At 40.1% G+C, this 23,531-nt stretch overlaps 1 protein-coding gene across 3 annotated transcripts in view; it reads right to left on the bottom strand.

Annotated features, from left to right (window-relative positions):
• Nucleotides 1-23,531, bottom strand: part of Unc5d (unc-5 netrin receptor D) — a 103,455-nt gene that overhangs the window by 10,674 nt on the left and 69,250 nt on the right. For all 3 annotated transcript variants that reach the window (XM_059244573.1, XM_059244572.1, XM_059244571.1), the window contains 3 exons: nucleotides 15,058-15,207; nucleotides 8,157-8,321; nucleotides 124-302 (listed from right to left, as the gene is read on the bottom strand). In XM_059244573.1, coding sequence (XP_059100556.1) covers nucleotides 124-302; nucleotides 8,157-8,321; nucleotides 15,058-15,207 — 494 coding nt within the window. The remainder of the gene's footprint in view (nucleotides 1-123; nucleotides 303-8,156; nucleotides 8,322-15,057; nucleotides 15,208-23,531) is intronic.

Here is a 23,531-nt window from a genome sequence, read left to right on the forward strand (position 1 = left end):
CCATACAAACATGGACTAGAGAAATCCAACGAGATACCCACCCCACATGGTTGTTGCCCCAGCTCACTTTATTTTTCAGGGTTTGCTACGCCAAAAGCATTTTCAGAAGTTGCCCCCAATTACCTGTTGATGCTGTTTTTCTGTGCTAACATCTGCCAGTCCTTGCCTTTGGCATTGGGGGTATCAAACGTAGCACAGATCCTCTGTCTGATGGAATAGGGAATTTTGAAGGCTTTTGGGCCAGTCTGTGCAGGGAAGGTACTGTCCTCTTGTGCGAAGAAAGTGATAGTTTCTCGTTCACTCTGTAAACAAGATAAGTGAGGCATGATCAGATCCAAAGATAGTTTATTTGTGAAAAATCTGTGCTAACACACATACTCAAAATGCATACATAAAACACACTGACAGGTTCCTTAGCTTCCCAAATAGCAAGGACCTTCTTTAGTGGTCCATCAGTCATGTCCTAAAGATTAACAGTAGCCTCTTCCACGGGGATATCATAGGTCACCAGAGCCTAGTATCCTGCCTTGCCTGGTAAAGGCAGAATTAGGTGTTTTTATTTTAGTTTAGTTTTTAAGGTTCTCAGAGATAGATGAGAATTACTATGAAGAAGCTACCTGATGACAGATTTGGGTTCAGTATGAGGAATGACCCTCTGATAGTCATTGAGACCAAAGATGAATGGGCTGATCAGAGCAGCAGACTGGGAAGCTGTAAGGGGAGACTGTATGTTAATGCTACAAAAGTGTCTTCTATTCCCTAGTCCTAAAGCTGGGTGGCACTGCGATAAATCTTGGTTTTGATTTAAGTCCCCTCAGTGAGACAGATGCTGCCAGAGATAACACTTCTGTGAGCCGTGTGCAGTGTGCTGGCTGGAAAGGTTCTACCTGTGCTGTCTGTCCATCTGCTTCTAATGTCCAACTGTCCAGGCAGGATTTGCTACATCAGTGCGTCACAACTGTTAGGTCACCACATTCAAAAATAAAGTCATAAGCGTATCTGTCTGGTTGCAGCAGTGGCTGATAGGCTCATGTGGACTAATAGCACCTTAAGAATTCACAAATATCTGGTGGAATGGAGCCCATGATTATTATATGCCATAAAATAAAAGAGATACTGCTGACATAATTAAAGTACCTAATCAGATGGCTTTGAATGAATTATTTTCCTTTTCCCTGTGGGTCTAACCTAACTAGGTAGCCTTCAAAAGGAGAGAAGGATAAGTCTTCTGAAATGTATTTTCTCTTTCACTTCCCTTTCTGCTTCCTTCGCTTGCCCCCAACTCTGTTGACTGTACTGGGTATTGAACTCAGGGCCTTGTGCAAGTAGGCAAAACAAACAAACAAAACAAAACAAAAAAGGCACCACTGAGATGCATCCCCAGATTTAGAGGCATCTCCTACTGCTCTGGAAGATGGACAACGCCCATGCTCTGAATTGCCTGTAGAAGAGAAGTGTAGCTAGGAGCTAAGAATAACCCATGGCCTATGACCGTCATATGGAATGGGGACCTGAGTATTCCACAGGATAAGGAACCGAGTTGTAGCAACAACTTGAACAAGCTTGGACTCTGAGCTGCATTAAGAACATTTCCCTAGCTAATACTCTTGATTCAGTTAGTGAGACCCAGACCTGAGAGCACAGCTATGCCATGTTTGAACTTTTTTTTTTTTTTTTTTTTTTTTGGTTTTTCGAGACAGGGTTTCTCTGTGTAGCTTTGCGCCTTTCCTGGAACTTGCTTTGGAGACCAGGCTGGCCTCGAACTCACAGAGATCCGCCTGCCTCTGCCTCCCGAGTGCTGGGATTAAAGGCGTGCGCCACCACTGCCCGGCACCATGTTTGAACTTTTGACTTAATAATAATAGGATTTCCTTATGCCAATAGATTGGTGGTAATGTGTTGTGTTGACAGAGAAAAGTAAATCAAGGAGGGTTGAGGGACTGGTTAGGAGGCTTTAAACTCCACTCAGCTGGCATTTGCAAGGCAAATGGCATCTCTTTTCATGTCAGCACATGGCTTGTTAACACTCTAAGTTCTGGGCTGATTTCTCCATGACTTGTGACCTTCTTTGTTTGTTTTTTTGAGACACGGTTTCTCTGTGTAGTTTTTGGTGCCTGTCCTGGATCTCGCTCTGTAGACCAGGCTGGCCTCGAACTCACAGAGATCCACCTGGCTCTGCCTCCTGAGTACTGGGATTAAAGGCATATGCCACAGCCACCCGGTGACTTGTTACCTTCTTATGTCTGTCTACTGTGGGCACTATAGCCATTGTGACCCACTTCAGAGAGTGGCTTGAGCAACTATAAGAATTCAGGTATGGTAAGTTCTCTCCAAAATCTGTCAGCTAGAGAGACTAGTTGTGGGAGAGGTTTTATTAGTGTTTGGCAATGCTTTTTACTTTTTCCATTATTGTTGGACATGGTGATGTGGCTTGGGTGTTAAAAACCCAGGATGCCCCAAAGCATATCTTAGATGTTCAAAGAGAGAACAGCTTCCTGGTCAAATGCAGGCACTGCGTCTCTTTATGTTCTACCAACTGGTTTCAGTTCTGTTACATACTATATTAGGGAATAATCTAAAACAGACTCTTTCAGTATTGGTGTTTGGTATGGTCTAATAACAAAAGCAGTTTTTAAATCAGGAAATTTTTAGATAGCTCTGCAGTAGGACTCTATCCTCCCTGGCTTGTTACTCTGGATGCTATATAATCTTCCATGTCAGCTCCCTAATGAGACCTCCTGCCATGTCTCTCCAGACAGTGTAAAAGCCTGTAAAAGCCACCCACGTAATTTGTAACACATCTGTAAGTACAAGCTGGATGTCCCAGTATGTACACCAGCCCCCATTTTAGTGTTTCAAAACAACTATGAAATGCACAGGGCAGAGGGGTTATGACAACTCCTGTGTGGGTGATAGTAACACTATGTCTTGGGAATTTATATGAAGGAGAGACTTCATGGAAGAGGTGTTTGAGTTGGCCTTGAGGGATTGGTAGGCATAGACTGAATAGACTTTGGGCAGATAGGTACTTATTCCAGGCAGAGTGGACAATTCTGTTCTGATATATTGGATGGTTATAAAATAAACCAACTCAGCTTCTTACTGCATAAAATAGGTTACAAGTAGACATTATTTTTTATCATGGTTTGTAAAATTTCTTTTAGCCTCTAAAAATGCAAATCAAGTGGAAATAGCTTCCTTACATTTTTTTTTTTTTCTGACTTGAAGACCACAGCAGAAAGGAAGAGAGAAGGGAGAGGAGCCAGAAGAGGAAGGGAAAAAAAAAGAATTTTACTCAAGTTAACATGGGAGTCCGCTATGTGAAACGGCACCGAAAGTTATTTACAGAGGGGAACACCATCTTCAAAATCCAAACAATCACACCTGATCTCAGACGATATTGAGACTAATTAGGATAGTTTACCCCCAAGAATCTCTTGGCAGGAGAAAAGCCACCTTGAAGCAGAAAACAAAGCAGCAGAAAGTGGTTTTTCTTTGAAGGTGAATAAAATATATGAGGTTGAATCTAAAATTAAGCATTTTTAAAATTTACTACACTTTAATAAGTGGATCCATTTCACTCTTAAAATTTCCAAACTGAAATATTTCCCCTCTACCAGGGTGGCACTTTATGTAACATTTATGATGCATTCTAAAGCACACCTGAACCAAGTAATAAGAATGCTGTAGGTACATCACATTCTCTGAGTGTTTAAATTAAATATGCAGAGGAACAGTAGATTTTCATGCTCTGTACATCTGAGATAAGCGGCTGCTACCTGGCTAGCATAGGGAGCTGTAAATCACTGAGAGATTCCAAGTACTCTATTTTATAGCAGACAAATTATCCCCCAACTTCCACTACTTTTGGAGGAAAGATAAGAGAATTGCTTAAAGGGAAAATTGTAACATGCAAGATTCTCATTTAAGTCATTTTCCACCAAAAACTGTCTTCAATAATATTATATTAGGAAAAAATGATGGGATAAATTATGTGATGGTTCTTTCCTGTTCCTTGGAGTGTTCCAGGCCCCAGGTTTTAGATGGATGACAGTGTTGATCTGACAGCACCAGTTGGCAGTAATCATTATGTTATTCAACAGGATTGCATCTAAGAGGATACGACTAAAGACTGACACAATTCTGGCCGCATGGAGTTTTAAAAAGGTATATTATTTTGGCTAAAACCTTTTATTTTAAGGGTCATTGCAAAGATAGTATTTATTTAGAAAATCATTTAGATGAAGACACATGAAGGGAAATGGCAGATGTAACACTGAGTGCATAGAATCAATGTCTACAATGAGTATGGTCACTACACTTAGACATTTAACACATATACGTACCCACGAACACACATGCTTAAATTCCTCATGATTACTGTCAAATATAGGAAATTGTGACACTAAGAGAACCTACTCAGGAAGACAAAGAATGAAAATACTGAGCTAAAACTCATAGGGATTTGGGGATCAAGATTAAGAAAAAAAAATCAATGACATCTATCAAAAGCTACAGAAGTTCCACATTATTGTGACATGGTTTACTTAATAAGCCCAGAGGCTAATTTACTAAACTTTCTAAGCCCCTAAAGTCAGTGTTTCCAGTCTGCTGACCAGGAATGTGAAGTACCTTCAAAGCTGGTCTATGGTTCCAAAGTCATTCCTGTCTAGAATGTCACCTTCCTCTTCCCCAGTAATGAGTTTCTGGTCACTGTCCATATTTAGCCCTTTGCTTCAACCATTTACTATGAAAGTCAACTCCATTTTAGGAAAAGACAACAGTTGTTTTTAATCACCAGATGTGTCCTTCCCTCAAGACATTGGAAGGAGTTTGAGAGACAGTTCAATGATGACATTATGAGAAGATAAGTTCCACATGTACATACACATTCTTTTCTTGACAATCTATAGAATGAGCACTGACTTATTCCATTACCCAAATATTGACATTCTATGTTTTCTTCTTTGTGTGTTAGCATTATGCACAGGTGTTCCTATTTTTGTAGGTGTGTCTGTGTGTTGAGGTCAGAGGACAACCTTGAGCATTGTTTCTTCTCAGGAATTATCTGCCTCATGTTTTATTGAAACAGGATCTCTCATTTGACTTAGAGCTTACCTACTAGGGTAGAGTGGGTAGTAAGTTCCACAAATCTGTATGTCTCTGCCTCCCCAGAGCTGGGATTAGAAGAGCACAGCATCATACTTTTTTGTGGGTTATGTGGATTCTGGGGAGTGATCTCAGGGCATCGTGCTTGTACAGTAAGCTCTTTAAGGACCAAAAATATCTCCATAGTCCTGCTTCCTTTTTTGACAAAAGAATTTCTCAATTGTTACATGACTCCATTGATGTATTTAAGAACAAAATTACTGGTGTTGGGATATTTGCCACCACTGTCTGAGCTCCCAAGTGGAAGACTGGCATTATGGTTCATGATGAGGCTGATTGGGGGTTCTGAAATAATGTAACATGTAGAGACTTTGAGCCTGAAGTCAGGTCTCTCAATTTGCACCGTGGTTTCACATCTCATTAGCTCAATATCCTCAGACAGGAAGGGTAACTTCTTTGAGATTTTATATCATGTACAATTATGACTGCAGTAATACTTAATCCACAGAGCAGTGATGGTTATGTGACAGATGGGAACCAAATGAAACAGAGCCTGAAATATAGGGGCTTTCAAAAGTTATTAGTCGTCTTCTAACACAGAAAATGCTAATAAATTAGACTTGCCTAAGATGCTCTGGGACTGGGTCAAATTCCTGCAGTAATACTTTAAGCAATTAATAAACCAATCCTTGACAGAATAGAAAGAGCAGTAAAGCATCCAAAATCTGAAGGATGTGAACCAATGATTATCAGTCAACATTTCTGATACTCTTTTGATACTTGTTTACAGTATCCAGAGATACTGTGATGCTTGTCTTCTTGATGGCTCAATGTCACTGTAAACTTTGAATCATTAGAAAAGAGATCAACAACAAAAAGGTAGGAAAGATTGGGTTTCTTGGCTAATTTTCCTTTGATGTACTTCATGAATTTAGTTAAGCAATAACAAAATGTAATAGGGTGTACCAATCCTCTGATTTTTGTTCTTCTGTAAATTTTTTTAATAGCAGAAGTTGATCTCTAGCATTCAGATGTCTTATAAAAACACGATCTTCAAATCTAGAATCCTTTGGTTGACCTGTTAACACACATGTCAGGCAACCCACATCTGAAGCCTCTTTCTTCTGCCTTTTGATGGGTGCAACTGAAAAGTAGGTGTTTCTTGGTTTTCTCTTTTGTTTTTCATTTTAAAAATCCATGGATGGGGAGGTCATAGGCCCCAGAGCAGAACTTATTACTGTTGTTTAGCCAAGTTGTCATGGTGACAAACTGCATTCTAAATGTTTATGCTTCTAACCATACACAAATGCTACTTAATCAGGAAAGCTTCTCTTTCCAGTGAATGGTGGTAGATGTAGACTCACAACTGCTCAAGATGGTGAGGAACAGTGATGGAGATGAGTGCTTATCCCTAAATGGGGCCTTTATTCTGCTCCCTCTAAGGTACAGGGATATCACAGAGGGAACTGAAAGAATATAAGGGCTGGAAAACAGAAAGAAGGGGCTATGAAATGATACAGCCATTGCAAACATGTTTGACATCAGTTGCAGTCCTGTGCAGGGCCTGCATAAGACTGGGCCTGTCGACTGCCAATCATGGATGGGGCAGGGACTCATAGAGCCCTTTTGCTGAACAATTGGTTACTGATGGGTTCTGGGCAAGGGATGTAACCATTTTCAATTGTGTACCCACTAGTGAACCCACCACACTCTAATGCACAGCTACAAACCTGGGGTCAAACAGAGGGTCCTGGGGTCAAATCAGTGGGTCCCCAAAATGAACAGACAAAAAGACATGGATATGGAGAAGGGACTTGGTGGGGAGGGGACGACAGAAGTGAGAGAGGAATAGAGTATGAGAAGTGATGGTAACCAGAATGCATTGCATCAGTGGTTCTCAACCTGTGGGTCACCATAACATGAGACACTGTATTAAAGGGTCACAGCATCAGGAAGACTGAGAACCACCATATTATATACGTTTGCAATTGTCAGGAAATTTAATCAATTAAAAAAAAAACTAAAAACAAAAATAAAACACATCATCTAGCTTCAGGATGAACTATTAGTAAAAGAGGTTACATTCTAAGAAAAAAAGTTTCCCATAACGTTTGTTCATATTTTATCTGGAAATGTATTGCATTAACTATGCCGTGACTGTTCATGAAAGAGATTCTAAAAATACCCTGCCCAGATTTCTGGATGTACTTTCCCTATCAAAGCTGCTTTAGCACTAAATGCTAATTGGCAATAATGTATGCAAATAGCACACATACATGTCAGTTAAGACAGCTATCAATTGTAAGACATGATCCTTGGGAAAGTTATCCAGTCCTCAGGAAAACTATTTGGGGAATTAGCAATACTCACTTTGCATAAACAATGAGTTAAAATGAAAATGCAAAGAAGTGACGATGCATTACAGTTATACACATTCCAAGGAAGAACACTTAAATTGAGTTGTATGTATGTAGATGTGTTAAATCTTCAGATAAGAATAAATTGATTAATAGGTCATTAATATTTATTTGCAGATAAACACATATGTTAAAATCAGTGGGCCACAAAACAAACAAACAAAAAGATACAGATGTGGGAAAGGGACTTGGTGGGGAGGGGCACCAAAGATAAAGTACACAGGGCAACTGTCTTCTAAAGCATTATTAAGAACCAGTTGAATAATAACCCAGTAGCCAGCAGTCTCCACTGCCGTGTTGATCCATCCCTGACACATGTCAGTGGGTATCCCAGTCCTGCTGTGAGTTAGGAAACTGCTTGCTGTTTGTAAAAGAATCCATGAACCCGCCCCTTCCCCAGAAGTCCCTCTACAGAGCCTTGATTAGGTTCTCAGAGAGGTTAGTTTCCCTGTCCAGTGGGAAGCTTGGTTCAATTCCGAGCCCGAGAAAGTATGGTTTTCCTCATTGATAATGAGAGTCAAGAGCCTACATGCCGAAGTTCCTAAGAATAGCACAGCCATGATATATATGTGATCTTTATTACTACTGTCCCTTAGGAAGGGACTCAAAGGACCAGAATCCCAGACTTACCTCTAGGATGGATGTCTGCACTTGGAGGATCTGTTCATGGCCTTTGAGCTGCCGGATGCAGATTTTGCAGGACAGCTGGGTGGTGGTGGGCGTGTAGCGCTCCAGGGAGAAGGCACAGTGCAATGGCTGCCGGTTGCTACTCCACACTCGGGAGAAGGGGACTTCCTGCAGTCGGGGAGGAGGAGAGGACAGGGAGTGAAGAGCAGAGCCCTGCTTCAAGGAACCAGAACAGCAGCGACTTAATCACAATGATGATGATGATGATGATGATCGTAGCAAAGATAATTGCCTAAGTGACTTTGGTGGAATTACAGAAATAATATTTCAGCATATGCCAGGCAGCACAGAAGTAATTAATGTCAATTCCAATTGATAACATTTGAATTCTTAAGCCATGCTGCAAGAGCTCAGACTTCACTCATTCACACACACACACACACACACACACGAATGGATACCATTAAAATTTAACCTTTTTCCCTAAAATTGATCTTCCTTAGAAGGCTCCTCTAGTCCATACTTCTATATAACCTGGGAATAAAATGCTATTTTCTCATTTAAGTAACAATTATACTGAGAAACTGACTAGTTGCCCATACCACAGATTCATGTAGACCTGTGTAGAGACAAACACTGCCAATGTATCTGATAGAACTGCATACAACCCAGAGAAGGACACAAACATGCTCAGCACCCAGAGTGACAGAGCTCCCTAATCACCTATGATTGGTCATGTATTAGGTAAGTGACCAAACAGTACAATATGAATAAGAAATAATAACAGTTCAGGTTTTGTCCCATCCTCAGTGACTGATATAACTCCACCGCAAATGTAGGTTTTACTAAACAATAACGGAAATTATTCCCTTTCCCTAAAACTAGCTAGAGCATGATGACAAAGGCAATTTTTACTGTTTGTTCTTACTTATTTTTTGTTTGTTTGTTTTTAATGTGTTGAAAAGTATCTCCTTCCTAGTAAAATTTGGTTGGGGACTTGGCAATGACCATGGATGCCCAGCTTCTAATAACGCTCATCATCACTTTTATTTCCTCTTTTTATCACCTCATTAATTTGCTCCTTTATTGCTAAAAATACAATTTTCTGCAAAGATGAAGCTGAAAGGTGGCAAGAGATGTACGAAGTCTGGAAGCTGGAAACTCTAGAGTGTGGCTGGTGATAGGCCTGTAGTGTGTTATAAGACCAATGCCACAATTATAATTATTCACTTTGGGGAACTGTTTATTCCTGAGCTTCAGTGTTCACACTTATAATTTGCTTCCTAATTTTCTCTAAAAGCTATATAGATACAGATCTAAATTTTGGATGGTGTTGTGAGTGACTGTTCTCTAAGCCAATCAGTTGCCATCATGGGATGTTCAGCTCTGCAAAAGGCTCATCCCAGCTGGGTTTGTTGACTGTTTGCATCCCCTCATAGTGGGATAGGAAGGGTCATGAGACCCTCACCTAAGTATCCAACTGTTTTCTTCCATAGCTGTATACAGATCTGCCTTAATTGCATGTGGCCTCAGGGAGGAGCAAGTATATATATAGGCCAAGGGAGACTAGGGGAAGGAGGTTCCATCAATGTACCTATGGGGAGGCCCTTATGACTACTGGGTGAGGGCTTTCTAGGTACAACTTGTTGGGGTATGGAGCACCCCAAACCCTGTAAGAAGCATCTCGCCTATGTTCTATAAGGAAACCCATTAAATACTCATTGGTTCCAAAGTGTGAGCTTTGGTGGAATAGTGCCTCTATTTGTCATTGGAAATTTAGGAATGGGAGAAGCTTCTGCTTATGTCTCCCTTTGGAAAGGGATTTTAACAACAAATACTTTCTGGAGTAAGCATCAAGGATAGACGGATTTTAGATTTTTAGATTGCTCTATGCTTAAAGAGGATATAGCAAGCTTTAGAGAAGATGAGAAAACAAAATTAAGCATTCACAATTACCATCCATCTTAGCAAGAATATAACAACTGCTGTGGGATGTATGGCAAATGTGTTGCTAATTAATCAATAAAACACTGATTGGCCATTGGCTAGGCAGGAAGTATAGGCGGGGCAAGGAGGAGAATAAAGCTGGGAAGTGGAAGGCTGAGTCAGAGAGACACTGGCAGCCGCCACGATGACAAACAGCATGTGAAGATTCCGGTAAGCCACGAGCCATGTGGCAAGGTATAGATTAAAGGAAATGGATTAATTTAAGCTATAAGAACAGTTAGCAAGAAGCCTGCCACGGCCATACAGTTTGAAAGCAACATAAGTCTCTGTGTTTACTTGGTAGGGTCTGAGAGGCTGTGGGACTGGCAGGTGAAAGAGATTTGCCCTGACTGTGGGCCAGGCAGGAAAACTCTAGCTACAAACAACTGTGTAGGGCTTTTGTTTTCTTGTATTTGTTCTTAATCCTGAGCCAAAGAAGTCAGTGGACTTTCCTCAGAAGATGTACTGAGGGATCAGAGGAGGCCTCAAGTATGACCGTGATTTGTAGCATTTCACAATTCCTCCTTCTGAGCCTTCTCCCATTCTGCAACCCATGGGTCACTCCTAAGTCATACTTCAGCCTCCTACACATCTCCCTCTGCCCACTGAACTCAATCCCATCTGCTTGCACATGACCAACTGTCATCTCCCTTTGCAAGGCTCTAATAACTACATCTCTGGCATTTATCTCACCATCAGTCCCTGGCACTGTCGTCCTGAGGCACTCTACAAAGGCTCGTTGGCATTTATTTCTCAGGCATTTTACCATCTCTCTTCCATGGTCATTTAGCAAACTTTCCTAAGCCCATTACACCTCATTGGATCTGAATGAAGTAGTGTTTCACACTCTTCTGCCTCTAGTCTCTACTAGACAAGCTTGGCAGGGTGTGGAGACTCACAGGAGAGTCAAACAGAAGTCAGTTGATTGGCATCCGTCAGGCAACAGCATCATGGTCTCTCCCTTCTAGGCATGAGAGACACTGATGTGACCATTACCTAGGGGCTTGGCCTTTATCCCATGATCCCTTTGCTTGATGGTTCACAGCAGACCCCAATAATGCCTCACATTATAAATCCAGCTGGGCCTTCCCAGGTCTCAATCATTTCATGCCCTGCACCTGCTCTCTACATTCTCATTCTAATAATCTCTCAGATGAAATCTCCTTTTTACCAGTTGATTTTGTAAAGTTACTTTGTATGTCTCCTTCAGAAAAACCAACTACAGCACAGAGCTGTGAGGCTAACAAGTGGGTTTTATTTGCTAGAACAACTTAAATTTTAGTCATTACAGCATAATGTAAGCACTTTGGCTTTCAGGGTTAGACAGAGCCCAGTTCAAAATCCATCCCTCAAGGAAAATCTACATTTTCTGCTATGGGTTGGGATCCTTGGTCATACTTACATTTTCTTAAACAATGGTACTGACCACTTCTTTGAAAGTGCCCTCTAATATCACTTGCTAAGTTTCCTGTATTTTCCCCCAAACACTAGAACATAGGAGATTAATATCCTGTGCAAAGATAGTCTTTCCTTGTAGAAAGACATGAGAATCAGCATAAAAATGTCTTCTCTCCTGTCTCTCCATGCCACTGCACACAGTCAAAACACTTTTAAATCTGCTTGGGAAAAAGACAGTACTGAAGGAATAGTTTTTCATTGTTGGGTTGAACAGCAGCTGCCAATAGTGTTCAACAAAACATTTAAAAATAATAGAACTGGAAGCACTGTGATTAGTGTATTTTGTCAGGGCAATTGTTTCTGCTTCCATTTATCCCCAAAAAAGAAGAGGTGGGGGGGGAGAGAAAAATCCACCCTTTTCCCCAAACAAAACAAAAACAAACCACTAACAATGCTCACTGAGCTGAGAGAAACCGTGCCGAGGACAAAGTGTAGCAAAGTTATGTGCGGCGAAAGAATTCCGGAAATGTTTTCATTCTGGCCCCCATTATAATTAGGTTCCTAGCAGATGGAGAGAATGTAAATCATATCCTAGCAGGAGATAGACACTGACTTCTGGAAGATTCATAGCATGCTGCAAAGACAGCTGTCTTTATCCTAGGGACATGACAACCTGACTTTGTGCTTTATTGGTTCTAAATAAATAAATAATTGCTGCTATAAAGCTTATCATAGCTTTCCAAGCCAGAGTCAATAAAGATAAAGGGAAATTATAATGAAGAAGCTTGAGGTCCCATGACCTGTCGAGAGTGGGGCTCTTTAGTTACCTCCCAGGTAGGGCAAGGAGGGGGCTGGATGACAGCCGTAGTGGGTTACTACTCATGGTGGTCTTGAATCTTGGGAAGAAAACATGAAACAGTGAGTTACTTGGGAATGCCAGCGTTATGGGTAGAGGTTTTTCTTTAAACCAAAGTCAGTGGGTGTTGCTGATGGCCCCTCCCTTCTCGCATACAGAAGCTGTATGACATTCTGTGTGATGTTGGACTCCAGTACCTGATTGGAAATCAAAGTGATCCCCCTAAACCTAACAGGCCTCATCTTCTCAGAGCTCAGGACACAGACCTAACACACACTGTTTCACAACAACTTGTCATGCAGCTGTTGCTATCTGACAGGAAGATAATTTTTGAACCCCTCTTTTAGGTTTGTAGTTCCTGGGAAATTCCATCTCCCGGAACAAAACAGGATGCCATCTTGGAATGTGTGCCAATTGCAATATATCAATTCCTAGTCCATCAGTTTGTAGTTAGAAGCAGACAGATAGATAGTAATAGCATCTCCAGTTTCCCATGCTTTGGGCTGGGAGATGACAGGGAGATTTAGTGATTAAAGATCAGACAGACCACATGTCAGGACTAGCATGATTTTCTGTTTCTGTAACATCTCTCAGAGATAACCAGAGAGAGAGAGAGAGGGGTCCCATTATTTCCTAACCACTAAGCCCCGTTGAATACTCTTCCTTTGTTATCCACACCAAGTTTGTCAGTACAAACAATGATCCACATGAGGGTCAATCAGTTTGACCACAAATGCAACCCAAAGTGCTTTGATCTAATGTCTGGAACAACTACAGTGTGGCCATTAAGCCCATGGCAATGCTCACTTATATGATCTGAGGGACTTAGCACCGGTATGGGCAAAGATTGGTGGGTAAGGGTGGTAGGAAGGAAGGAAGATCAGAGTGGAGAGTAATTTGGGGTTAGAAAAATGAAGTGGAAATGAAGACTTGGTGGCAAGCCCCCGCCACTGAGAAAATGAAACTGCTTTTCAGTCTTCCAACACCCTTCTCAAACTAGGCTCAACTACAGAAGGCAAATATTTATACATGTTCACAACCTCCATGGATTCCAACCCATGCTAGTAGTGAAGCATGTTAGATTCCTTGCATTCCAGTGCTTTTTGGCTCTGGTCAGTGCTGTTGCATTCTGGGAGGTCTGTAGGTACCTGCCCCCCACCTCCCACCCCATCCTCTTGGGCTCAATGTATTCATTCTATGTCTTTGGTTCTGGAATTATTATTTAAGAGTCTAGAAAGGAATGGCTCTTTCATCCATCTTTTTTTTTTTTTTCAATCTTTAAACACTAAATGCAATAGCAACTTTGGACTTACTGACTTGTTCAGACACAGGGCAAAGAACCTATAAAGATTAATATACAGGCATTCACATGGTTAGCAAGACTTGTCTTAACAATACTCTCAAACTCAATCTGGAACAGAAACTTTGAATACTACCTCCCAGAAAACAAAGACATTTGGGTCTTGAATATCACCAGCACTACACTGATTCAAGAATCTTCTATCAGGAAATTTGTTGACTGTGCCAAATCAAAGGGGGGATAATGGGAACCCTGAGAGATGTTCATGTCATTTTGGATATTTGAATGCACTAAAACTGTTTAGGGAGGAGTGGTTCCCCAAAAGCAAGACTTTTGAGACTTAAATGGGAAAATAGAGACTTACATCCTGTTTTAGATTTCTGCATTTTTCAAGTTGGAAGCATTGGTGGCCCAGCTTTTTCTATCATGGGATGTCTGTGTTTTTTCTTTGCTATCTGGCTGGTTCCCATTTTGAATAACTATATGTTAGTGTAACGAGTGTGTGTGTGTGTGTGTGTGTGTGTGTGTGTGTGTGTGTGTGTGGTGTGTTTAATAAATACTGAAAGAATGGAAAGGTTAAAAAGCCTCACATGACTCCGTATCTATGCTGCCTGATGTAAAAATGTCCTGCAATTGTAAATTAACGTAAGACCACCAGAAACTCTTTTGGTGTTAAGGAAATGTCCTGTCATTTGAAGAAAAGGTGGCCTGCTTATGATAGCAATGAAGGGAATTCTCAGACTTCAATGTCAGGATCACAAATTTCTCAGATATCTTTTTATGGTAAGCATAACTGAATCACCCTGAGATGTGAAAAAAAAAATCTTTATTAGGAGACATATGCATGCTAATATATAAATATCTTTATGTATTTATAAAAGGACTCCAGGGAGGCTTCCTTTTGCTTTTGCTTTCTGACTCAGGGTATCTTCTCATCTTACTCATTACATTTGGCAGCAAGCAGTTACATATGAAGGGTAACATCTTTGTTCTCAGCCACAGCTATCACTCAGAATCATCATCACCCTGAGACGTTCTGCCTCTTCACTGCTGACTGTGATTAAAACAGTGTCTCACATTGATTGATTTTAATAAAAACAACGCACAATCCTTACTTTTAAGTGATTAGATTTCCATCTTAAACCTATACTGAACAATTCAAACAGAGGAACGGAGTGCCACATGACCCGAGAGGCGAGGACTTTTCCCCCCACTTACGAGACACCTGTGAATTTAGGACAGTATGTTCCACTCAGACTGTTAGACCTCTCACAGTTTGGAGGTGCAATCCGTACAGGAAGAGCCCTCCCAGGTTTGCTGGTCACAGCAGAGCTGTTTCTGTGAGAAGCCCCTTTGGCGGATACCTGGCATGCAGTGAAAGGTTTGATCCTCCAGAGGAATGGAGGGATGTCAAGGACAGATATCTGAAGACTGAAGGTATTCCCTTTGAAATGCAGCAGCTTTGGTTCTTCCAGGAGCTGGCCGCCTTGGTGCCGTTCATCAGAAACCACTTCCTGTAGGAGCAGGAAAGAAAAGGAAGAACCACATTGAGGCATATGGCTTTGTGTACACGGCCATGCACACCTCTGACACAGACACACACACTCTGTAGCCAGACAGAGCCCCAGACTTGGGATTGAAAGCTGCTGAAAAATAGGGATTTGGTCACCAAGAGACAACTGTTCTTTCTTGCTTATGTTACATATGCCTATGTAGATTTATTTATTTTGCGTGGTATGGGCACTCAAGTGTAGAGGTGAGCCATCAATTTGCAAGAATCATTTCTATCATTTCACCCTGTGAGTTCCTGAGATTGGACTCAGGTCATCAGGCTTGGTGGCAAGCGCCTTTACCTGCTGAGCCATCTTGTTGGCCCTTGCCGAGGGTTTTTTTTTTTTTTAATTATTTTATTACTGGTATACATTCCTTCTACAAAATAATGGGCATCATTATTTTATACATGTACACCATGTACTTTAATCATAACAACCCTGTTATCCTGTTCCTGCTTCGCCTTCTCCTTTCACAGGTCTCTTCTCACACAGGCCCCTTTTTACTTTTGTGTCTTATTTTTTAAAAACGAGAAACTGTATGAGAATTCATGATTTTTCTGAGTCTATATTATTTCCCTAACGTGATACTCTTTTGTTCCATCCATTTCCTTGTAAATGCCATTTCACTGATCATTATGACTGACCACCCCTCCTCTGTGTATATATGCCACACTGACTTTATCTATTCAGCCACTGATCAACATCTAGGCTGATTCTCTAAGTTAGTTATTGTGAACAGTGTTGCACTGAACAAGGCCATGTAGGTCTCTTTGTGTTACACTGGCTTTGATTTCTTCACGAGTGCTACTCTTGGATCCAACAGTATATTTTTAATTTTTGGAGGAACCTCCATACTGATTTTCATAATGGCTAGAGTAACTTATATTTCTTCCAGCAGGGCTCCCTCTGCCTCCATCCACTTGAGCCAGCATGTGTTATTTATTTTCCTGATGGTATTCCTTCTGGCTGCTTTTAAACTCACTGGAACTTTCCTTAAACTAAAACTCCTCCTTGCCTCCAAGCTGATTCTAATACCATTGAGTTTCTAGGAGTATATGGGTTTCATTTGGATGTGACATCCCCCAGGGATCAGCAGCACACAGTGCTACTATACCTTCACAATACAGGCAGACTAGGTGTTCTCTACTCTACTGCAATTCTTCACTAAGACAGGCATTATCTAACATTCATTTTTGGCTCAAAATAAATGTTCTGGAGTGCGTGTTTATTTGTAGTAGTATTTTAAGCCAAAAGGCCAGGAAAAAGAAGTTCTTTATCAAGTTAGCCTGACTTCAGAAACAAGAAATCAAATTTCCAAGGTAAACACTCCCGTATGTTTCACTGAGAGATCATTATAATTATACTCATGACAAACAAAGCCCACACAGGTTCGACTCAGCAAACACTTAATTGCTCCTGAATTTGTTGTGACCAGAATTACATTGATAGGGCAAGTGGAACAGCTAGATAAATATGTATTCTGAAAAATATTAAATTACTGTAGAAGTAAGGCTTTCAGTGACTACAGATGAAAGCCCTTCCCAGGTCCATTTGTGGAATCACTCTTGACTTACAGTTTCCTTGGAGACCCAGGAGAAATATCCGGCCACACAGCCTTTATGTACTACAGTCTGCAAGATGCTACAATCAGTTGGAAGAAGTGCAGCAATTTGGTGAATAAGCACAATTTGTACTTCAGTTATTAGAGGCTAAAAGCAGCCCCATAGTGTGTCTATCTCCTGCCTTGAGTTATAAGGACACTTCTTTTTAAGATTCTAGAAATTTGAGGTACCAGAACTTCACATACTTGCCAAACATTCTAACACAGATTTACATCTTTGTCTCTAAAAATGTTTCATTTTGAAATAGGGTATTACTAAGTTACACAGGCTGTCCGGAATTCATGGTTCTCCTGCCTCAATATCCCATGTGGTTGTACATGTGATCTGCACACCTGACTATAGAATGACAATTATAAAAATGTTTCTAACTTACATTCTTGAGTAGTTTGCTGGCTAATTTTTTAGTCAATTTGACATATTCAAGGGTTAACTGGGAAGAGAGACCCTCAATTGAGAAAATGACCCCATCATATTGACCTGTAGGGAAGATTGTGGTACATTTTCTTATTTAATGGTTGATGTGGAAGGGTCCAGTACACTGTGAGTAATGTTGTTCCTACATATGTGGTCCTGGGGTACATGAAAAAGAAAACTGGGCTATTCATGGGTACCAAGTCATTAAGCAGCATTCCTTTGGAGACTCAGCTTCAGGTTCTGACTCCAGGCTCCGGCCTAAGCTTGATGACTTCTCTTCATGATGGACTGTGACTGCGACCATTAAGCCAAATCAAACCTTTCCTCTCTGAATAGCTTTTGGTTATGGTGCTGTTTTTAATCATAGCATTAGAAAACAAACTAAGACAAGTAGATTGTGGAAAGGTTGCTCCTGTAGTATGCCAGGATAAAATGCCCGAGTTCCACTCCATGTTCTATAGCTCTGTGTTTTTGCTTGGGGGAAGAGCATTTCTTGGGACTTGTCTACCAGTGGCAAACTTGCTATGAACATGAAGATGTTCTCTTTCCTCACTGTCTAGCACAGTGACCATGAACCATGATGGCTATTAATGCACTTGAAACATGGCAGTTGGGACTGCAGCACTATAGTTTTAATTAGTTTAAATATATACCCGTGGCTAACAATTACTGCACCAAGTAGAAACCCCATGTCATCAGAGACTGCAAAGTTGGTTATAACATGTGGCCTGTGTCATTTATGCAGAGTGGTGGGAAACAGCCAGGGTGGGGAAGAGAATTAATCCTAATTAACTCTTAATGCATAGTGGGATAAGACATTGGCAATGTAATAGATTGAGGCAGTAGTTCCTTCATGTGAGATTCAATGAGTGTCCATTGGATCTATGCTCCGGTTGGACACTGATTATGTAGCTATGCAACCATGCACCACCAAGCAGTTGACATATGATCACTATATTGTGCTCATGAATGAGAATACATATATGCATATATGATGATTTATGTCAGTAGATGCTGTATTTACAGGCGATCCTACTGAGGTTACTAGAGTAAGGAAGTTATTTGCCTAAAGTTACATGGCTAATGACAGAGAATAGAACTGTCTATCTTCATCACAGTCCAGTATTTCTTTGCATAGACATTCTTGTCTTTTGTTACAGTAGGCTTACCATTTTCTTAAAGTCATGTGACATTCAGACTACTATCACTACTCTATCATGGATAATTTTTCATTGGTGCAAGACATAGTTATAGGATGACATAAGTCAGTGTATGTCTACTATATATATAATTTAATATATAATACAATTACATTTTACACACACACACACACATATGTATATATATATATATGAGGAGATAGCTCAGTAGGTAAGAGGACTTAGTTTGGAAATATGAGGACGTGCATTTGGATTCCCAGCACCCACACAGAAAGCTAGGCATGGCTCAACAATACACTCTGTGTCTCAGCTTTGATGGGCGAGTATCCCAAAACTCCATGGCCAGAAAGCCTAAAGGCTTCCGGTTTGGTGAGACAGCCTAACTTAGAGTCCTCAGAGGAAGGTATAGAGGAAGACACCTGACATTCTGCTTTGATGTTGTCATGTAGGTGCACAAGTATATGCTCTTCCACACCCATGTGCACACCACACACACACACACACACACACACACACACACACACACACCCCTGTACATATTTTACATACACATTATATATACATACCACACACACACATCACACACAACACACACACATATACAACATATATATGTATAACACAGATGTACAACAAGCACAGTACAGACTCAGCAGACACATACACACACAATGTAGAGAGGAGAATTTGCAAAATCAATGTGCAGCTACTTAAAATTATCAAGTAGTGAGAGGTATCATTTTAAACGGCTTGCTTTAGGCTCCTTAATTTAAATACAAGTGTTTTTATGTTTTGTCTTTTAGCTTACTGATTTACAAGAACTAGCTACGTACAATTAACATTGCCTAGTCTTTGGCAAAATATTAAGCAATTAGATCAATTCTGAAACAAGGTAATTATTAAATGAAAAGGCCCCATCACAAACTAATCACTATATATTTACATATTTATAAATGTATAGCTGGCTTTAGAGTCAAAGAAAAAAAACTCCCAAGTACAAAGAACTTTACAAAGAACTTTAAAATCAGATATTTTGACCTTGTCAGAGAAGTACAATCCTGAGCAGAGCGCAATGTGGTATTCTTAGGAGCTGGAGAGCTGTGGGGTTTTGTTGCTCTTGTTTGTTTGTTAATTTTTTTATATGGTTTTAATATTTAGCCCAGGATGGCTTTGAACTAAGGATTCTCCTGCCTCAGCCTATAAAGTGATGATGGTATTACAAATGTACACCCCTGAAACTAAGTACACATGGATTTGTGAAGCAGTCATGTACACACCTCTACTGAACTCATTTTGAATCATCTACATGGACAATGTGGCCTGACAGTCACTCCATTTTGCCTCCTGTTAAATCTCTCCTTCTGCTTAGATGATTCGGCTACTGAAATAAGAAAACCCGGTTCTGTATGTATAAAATGTCCCTGTAATGCTCTGGATGGTGATTTTACTGGCCCTTAACTTCTTCATGTCACACTCAGGTCTGTAAGCCTTCAGCTCTTGAAGCTGCAGCCAGGAGAAACCTGCACATTGTAGCTCACTGAGCTCTTTATGTTGATTTAATGAGACAGCCAGCAATAGTCAGGTATGCTTCAGGGATACTAACAGAGGCAGGCTGAATTTACATATTTATGAGACAAAACTGTTTGAACTTAACACGCACATACACACATATACACACTGTGTTGCTGTGGTGTTTTCCTTTAAATGCTTTACATGAACAATATTTCCCAAGGTTGCATTATTGATAAACATAAGAACTACATCTGGAGGAAATCCGTTGAAATTAGGTTCTAAATCCACATTAATGCCAAATAAGTAATGAGTACCGAGAGGTACTGAGTAGAAGTGCCAACTGCTGTGAAGGGGAAAATGAGCTTTGTTTTTCTTTACATCCTGAGATGAAGACACGAGATCTCAATTCTTTGCTTTCTTCATGTCAAAGGTTATGGGTGTGTGTGTATGTATGCTCGCACATGCATGCTGTGTATGTCATTCTGTCCTAAAATAGAGTAACAAAACCAGGTCTGAAAATGTAACTGCTTTGAAAATGTATCTTGAATCCTTAGCCTTGAGTCTGATGCATCCACAGAGGCAGAGCCTCAGCAAGGAGGCACAAAATGGCTGCTCCCACCATTTCAGAGGAGGCACGGAGAGGAGAGGATAGAACTCCTGCAGCCTTTCTTAGCTCTCCCCTCTCTCACCTCCAGGCAGCTGACAATTTCTGTTTGTCAGCAGCACACCTGAGTTGATCTAATTCTTTGTGAAGTCAGTTGTAGATGTCTTTATTAGAGCACATCTTAAAACCTCTGAGCCTATACTAAAATAGACCTTAGGCAGCGAGATGACAGTTTTGTTTGTGTCATTTGAAGACATGACTGTTTCCACCCAGTGTAGTCCAGAAAATCAGAATTAAGCAGGGAAACCCTGCAGTCAGGATGGAGGAGACAGGTTGGAACAGTGTCTGTTTACTCAACTGCTTCAAATGGAATATTCTTTAATGGAACCACTGTATTACTTGGCCATAATCAGGTGTTAGCAGACAGGTAGATTTGGTTTGGAGGCTCATCCTCTTGCAAAGGATTTCTTCTAGCATTTGAGTGTTTTATGAGACAGAACTTCCCAGTGAGATATGAATGAGAAAAAAGACGTAACCATGCCCCTGCAGCAGCCTTCCTTCTTGGTGAAGAGCCAAGCTCTAGCTGAGCGCATATTTGTTATCATTTCTTTGAGATGCAACAAATACAACAGTTGTCACGAGTGTGTCCTAACTACGATAAACATTTCATTATAGTGATAGTTGAAACAAATTCTAAGATGGGCAATAACTGCCGAAATGCTCCGTGAAAAAATTCTATACTAATTTTGATAAACATAAACTCTATTAAAAATGCCAAAAATATACATCAGAGAAGAGACAGCCTTTCAACTACTGTTGCTGAGAAACTCAGATATTCACATGAAGAAGAGTGAAACTATCCCTATCCCTCATCCTGTGTAATTATCAGCCCTAGGACAGGCAAGCTGGCCTAGGGAGTAAAGATGTTTGCCATCGAGCTTGAAGACCTGAGTTTGATCCCCAGGACCCACATGGTGGAAGAAGAGAGCCAACTTCCATAAAGAGCCCTTTGAAGTCCACACTCATACAGCACAAGTTTGGCAAAGCTTACCCTACACCCTCTGCCTCCACTGCTACTAAATAAACAATGTAACGAAACACCAACTCTAAATAGATTAAAGACTTTAATTTAGACTTGAAACTTAGAAACTGTTACAAGGAAAAGTAGAGAAAATACTTCAAGACACAGGTATAAGCAAAGAGTTCCTGAACAGGACTCTAGTCACTCAGGAAGCAATATTAACAATTGCCAGCTGAGGTATCATGGAATTAAAAGTCTTCTGCACAGTCGAAGGGAAGAGTACATTGGGTGAAAGGACATTCTACAGAATGTGAGAAAATCTTTGCTAGCTATTTGCTTGAAGATTAATCTCTAGGCTATTCAAAGAATTTGAAAGAAAAAAAAACTAAGCAAATGGGGAAAAGATCAAACAATCAATTAAGTAAATGGACTGAAGAACTAACAAACGGTTCTTAAAAGATGAATTACAAATAGCCCATAAACATCGAAACATGTTCAACTTCTCTAGCCATCTAGAAATGAAAATTAAAAACATGTTGAGATCCTATCTCACCCCAGTCAGAATGATAGTCATTAAGAAAATAAAGAATAAGAAATTCTACAAGCATGTGGACAGAGAGAAATCTTACATTCTGTTGGTAGGAATGGAAACTAGTCCAGCCACTATCAGAAGCAGTACAGAGATTTCTCAAAAAACTAGCAGTAGCTCTACCATACAACCCAGCTATCCAACTTTTGGGTACTTATCCAAAGGGTTCTAAGTCAACATATCCCAGTGATAATTAAACATCATTGTTTTTTGTGGCACTATTCAAAATATTGAATTATAGGAGCAACTTAGGTGTCCAACACAGAACTATGAAGAAAATTGTATACATTCACAATGGACCTTTTTTTAAATTTTTTTTTTTAGCTATAAGGAGCAAAGTGATGTTGTTTGTAGACAAGCAGATAAAACTGGAGATTATTCTAAGTGAATTAAATCAGTCTCAGCAAGACAAATATTCTGCTTCATTTATGGATTATAAATTGGTTTTGTTGGGGTATTTTTATCACAGCTACAGAAAATAAACTAAGAGAGGGCCCAATGGAAGGAGGTGGAGGTGTGAGATAGGGAAGATTATGGGACTCTGGGGCCTCATAATATGCTCAATATACACTATAGACTTGTATAAAAATGTCCTTGTGTTAAAACAGTTCTATGTACAATGAATATATACAATGAAAATTGTAAAAGTGTTAATAACAGTTAATATCTATTATCATGAGTACATGAATATGTAACTATTTCCCAACATTGTATATATTTATTTAACAGCTTTTACTACATACTTGAAGTTAGAAACTAAACTGGTAATTAGCAAAAACTAGAATGTTTTGTTTTATTTTTAGTTTTATGGCTTATTAATAGTCTTGAACATGGTACAAATCAAGTATTTTTCTGTGTATGTGGGGGGAATACTGTGAGGGTGATAGAAAATAAGCCAACAATGTACACAGTATTTTTAGCTCATACCACTTTAGCTGATTTTAGCCATGAAGTGTTTTAGAGGCTCAAAGAGTGAATTGTTGAAGCTTTCTTAAAATGAAACAGTTTTAATGGTTTAGTAACTACTAATGAATATCACACACCAAACCATAGAATACAACCCAGATGATTTAAGATATTAAAGGGACACCAGTGAATCTATGTGGAAAGTTCTGAATACATTACATAGGAAGATGAAATACAAACCATGAGTACATAACAGGGAAAGAAAGGAAGAAAGAAAGAAAGAAAGAAAGAAAGAAAGAAAGAAAGAAAGAAAGAAAGAAAGAAAGGAAGGAAAAATGAGGGATGGATGGAGGGAGAGATGGAGGGAGGGAGGAAGGGAGAGATGGAGGGGGAGGGTGGAAGAAAAGGAAGAGAAGAAAAGAAAAGACAAAACTAGATGGCTATATTCTGGGTGAAG

This window comes from Peromyscus eremicus, chromosome 17, assembly GCF_949786415.1.
Source record: "Peromyscus eremicus chromosome 17, PerEre_H2_v1, whole genome shotgun sequence".
Classification (NCBI taxonomy): Eukaryota; Metazoa; Chordata; class Mammalia; order Rodentia; family Cricetidae; genus Peromyscus; species Peromyscus eremicus.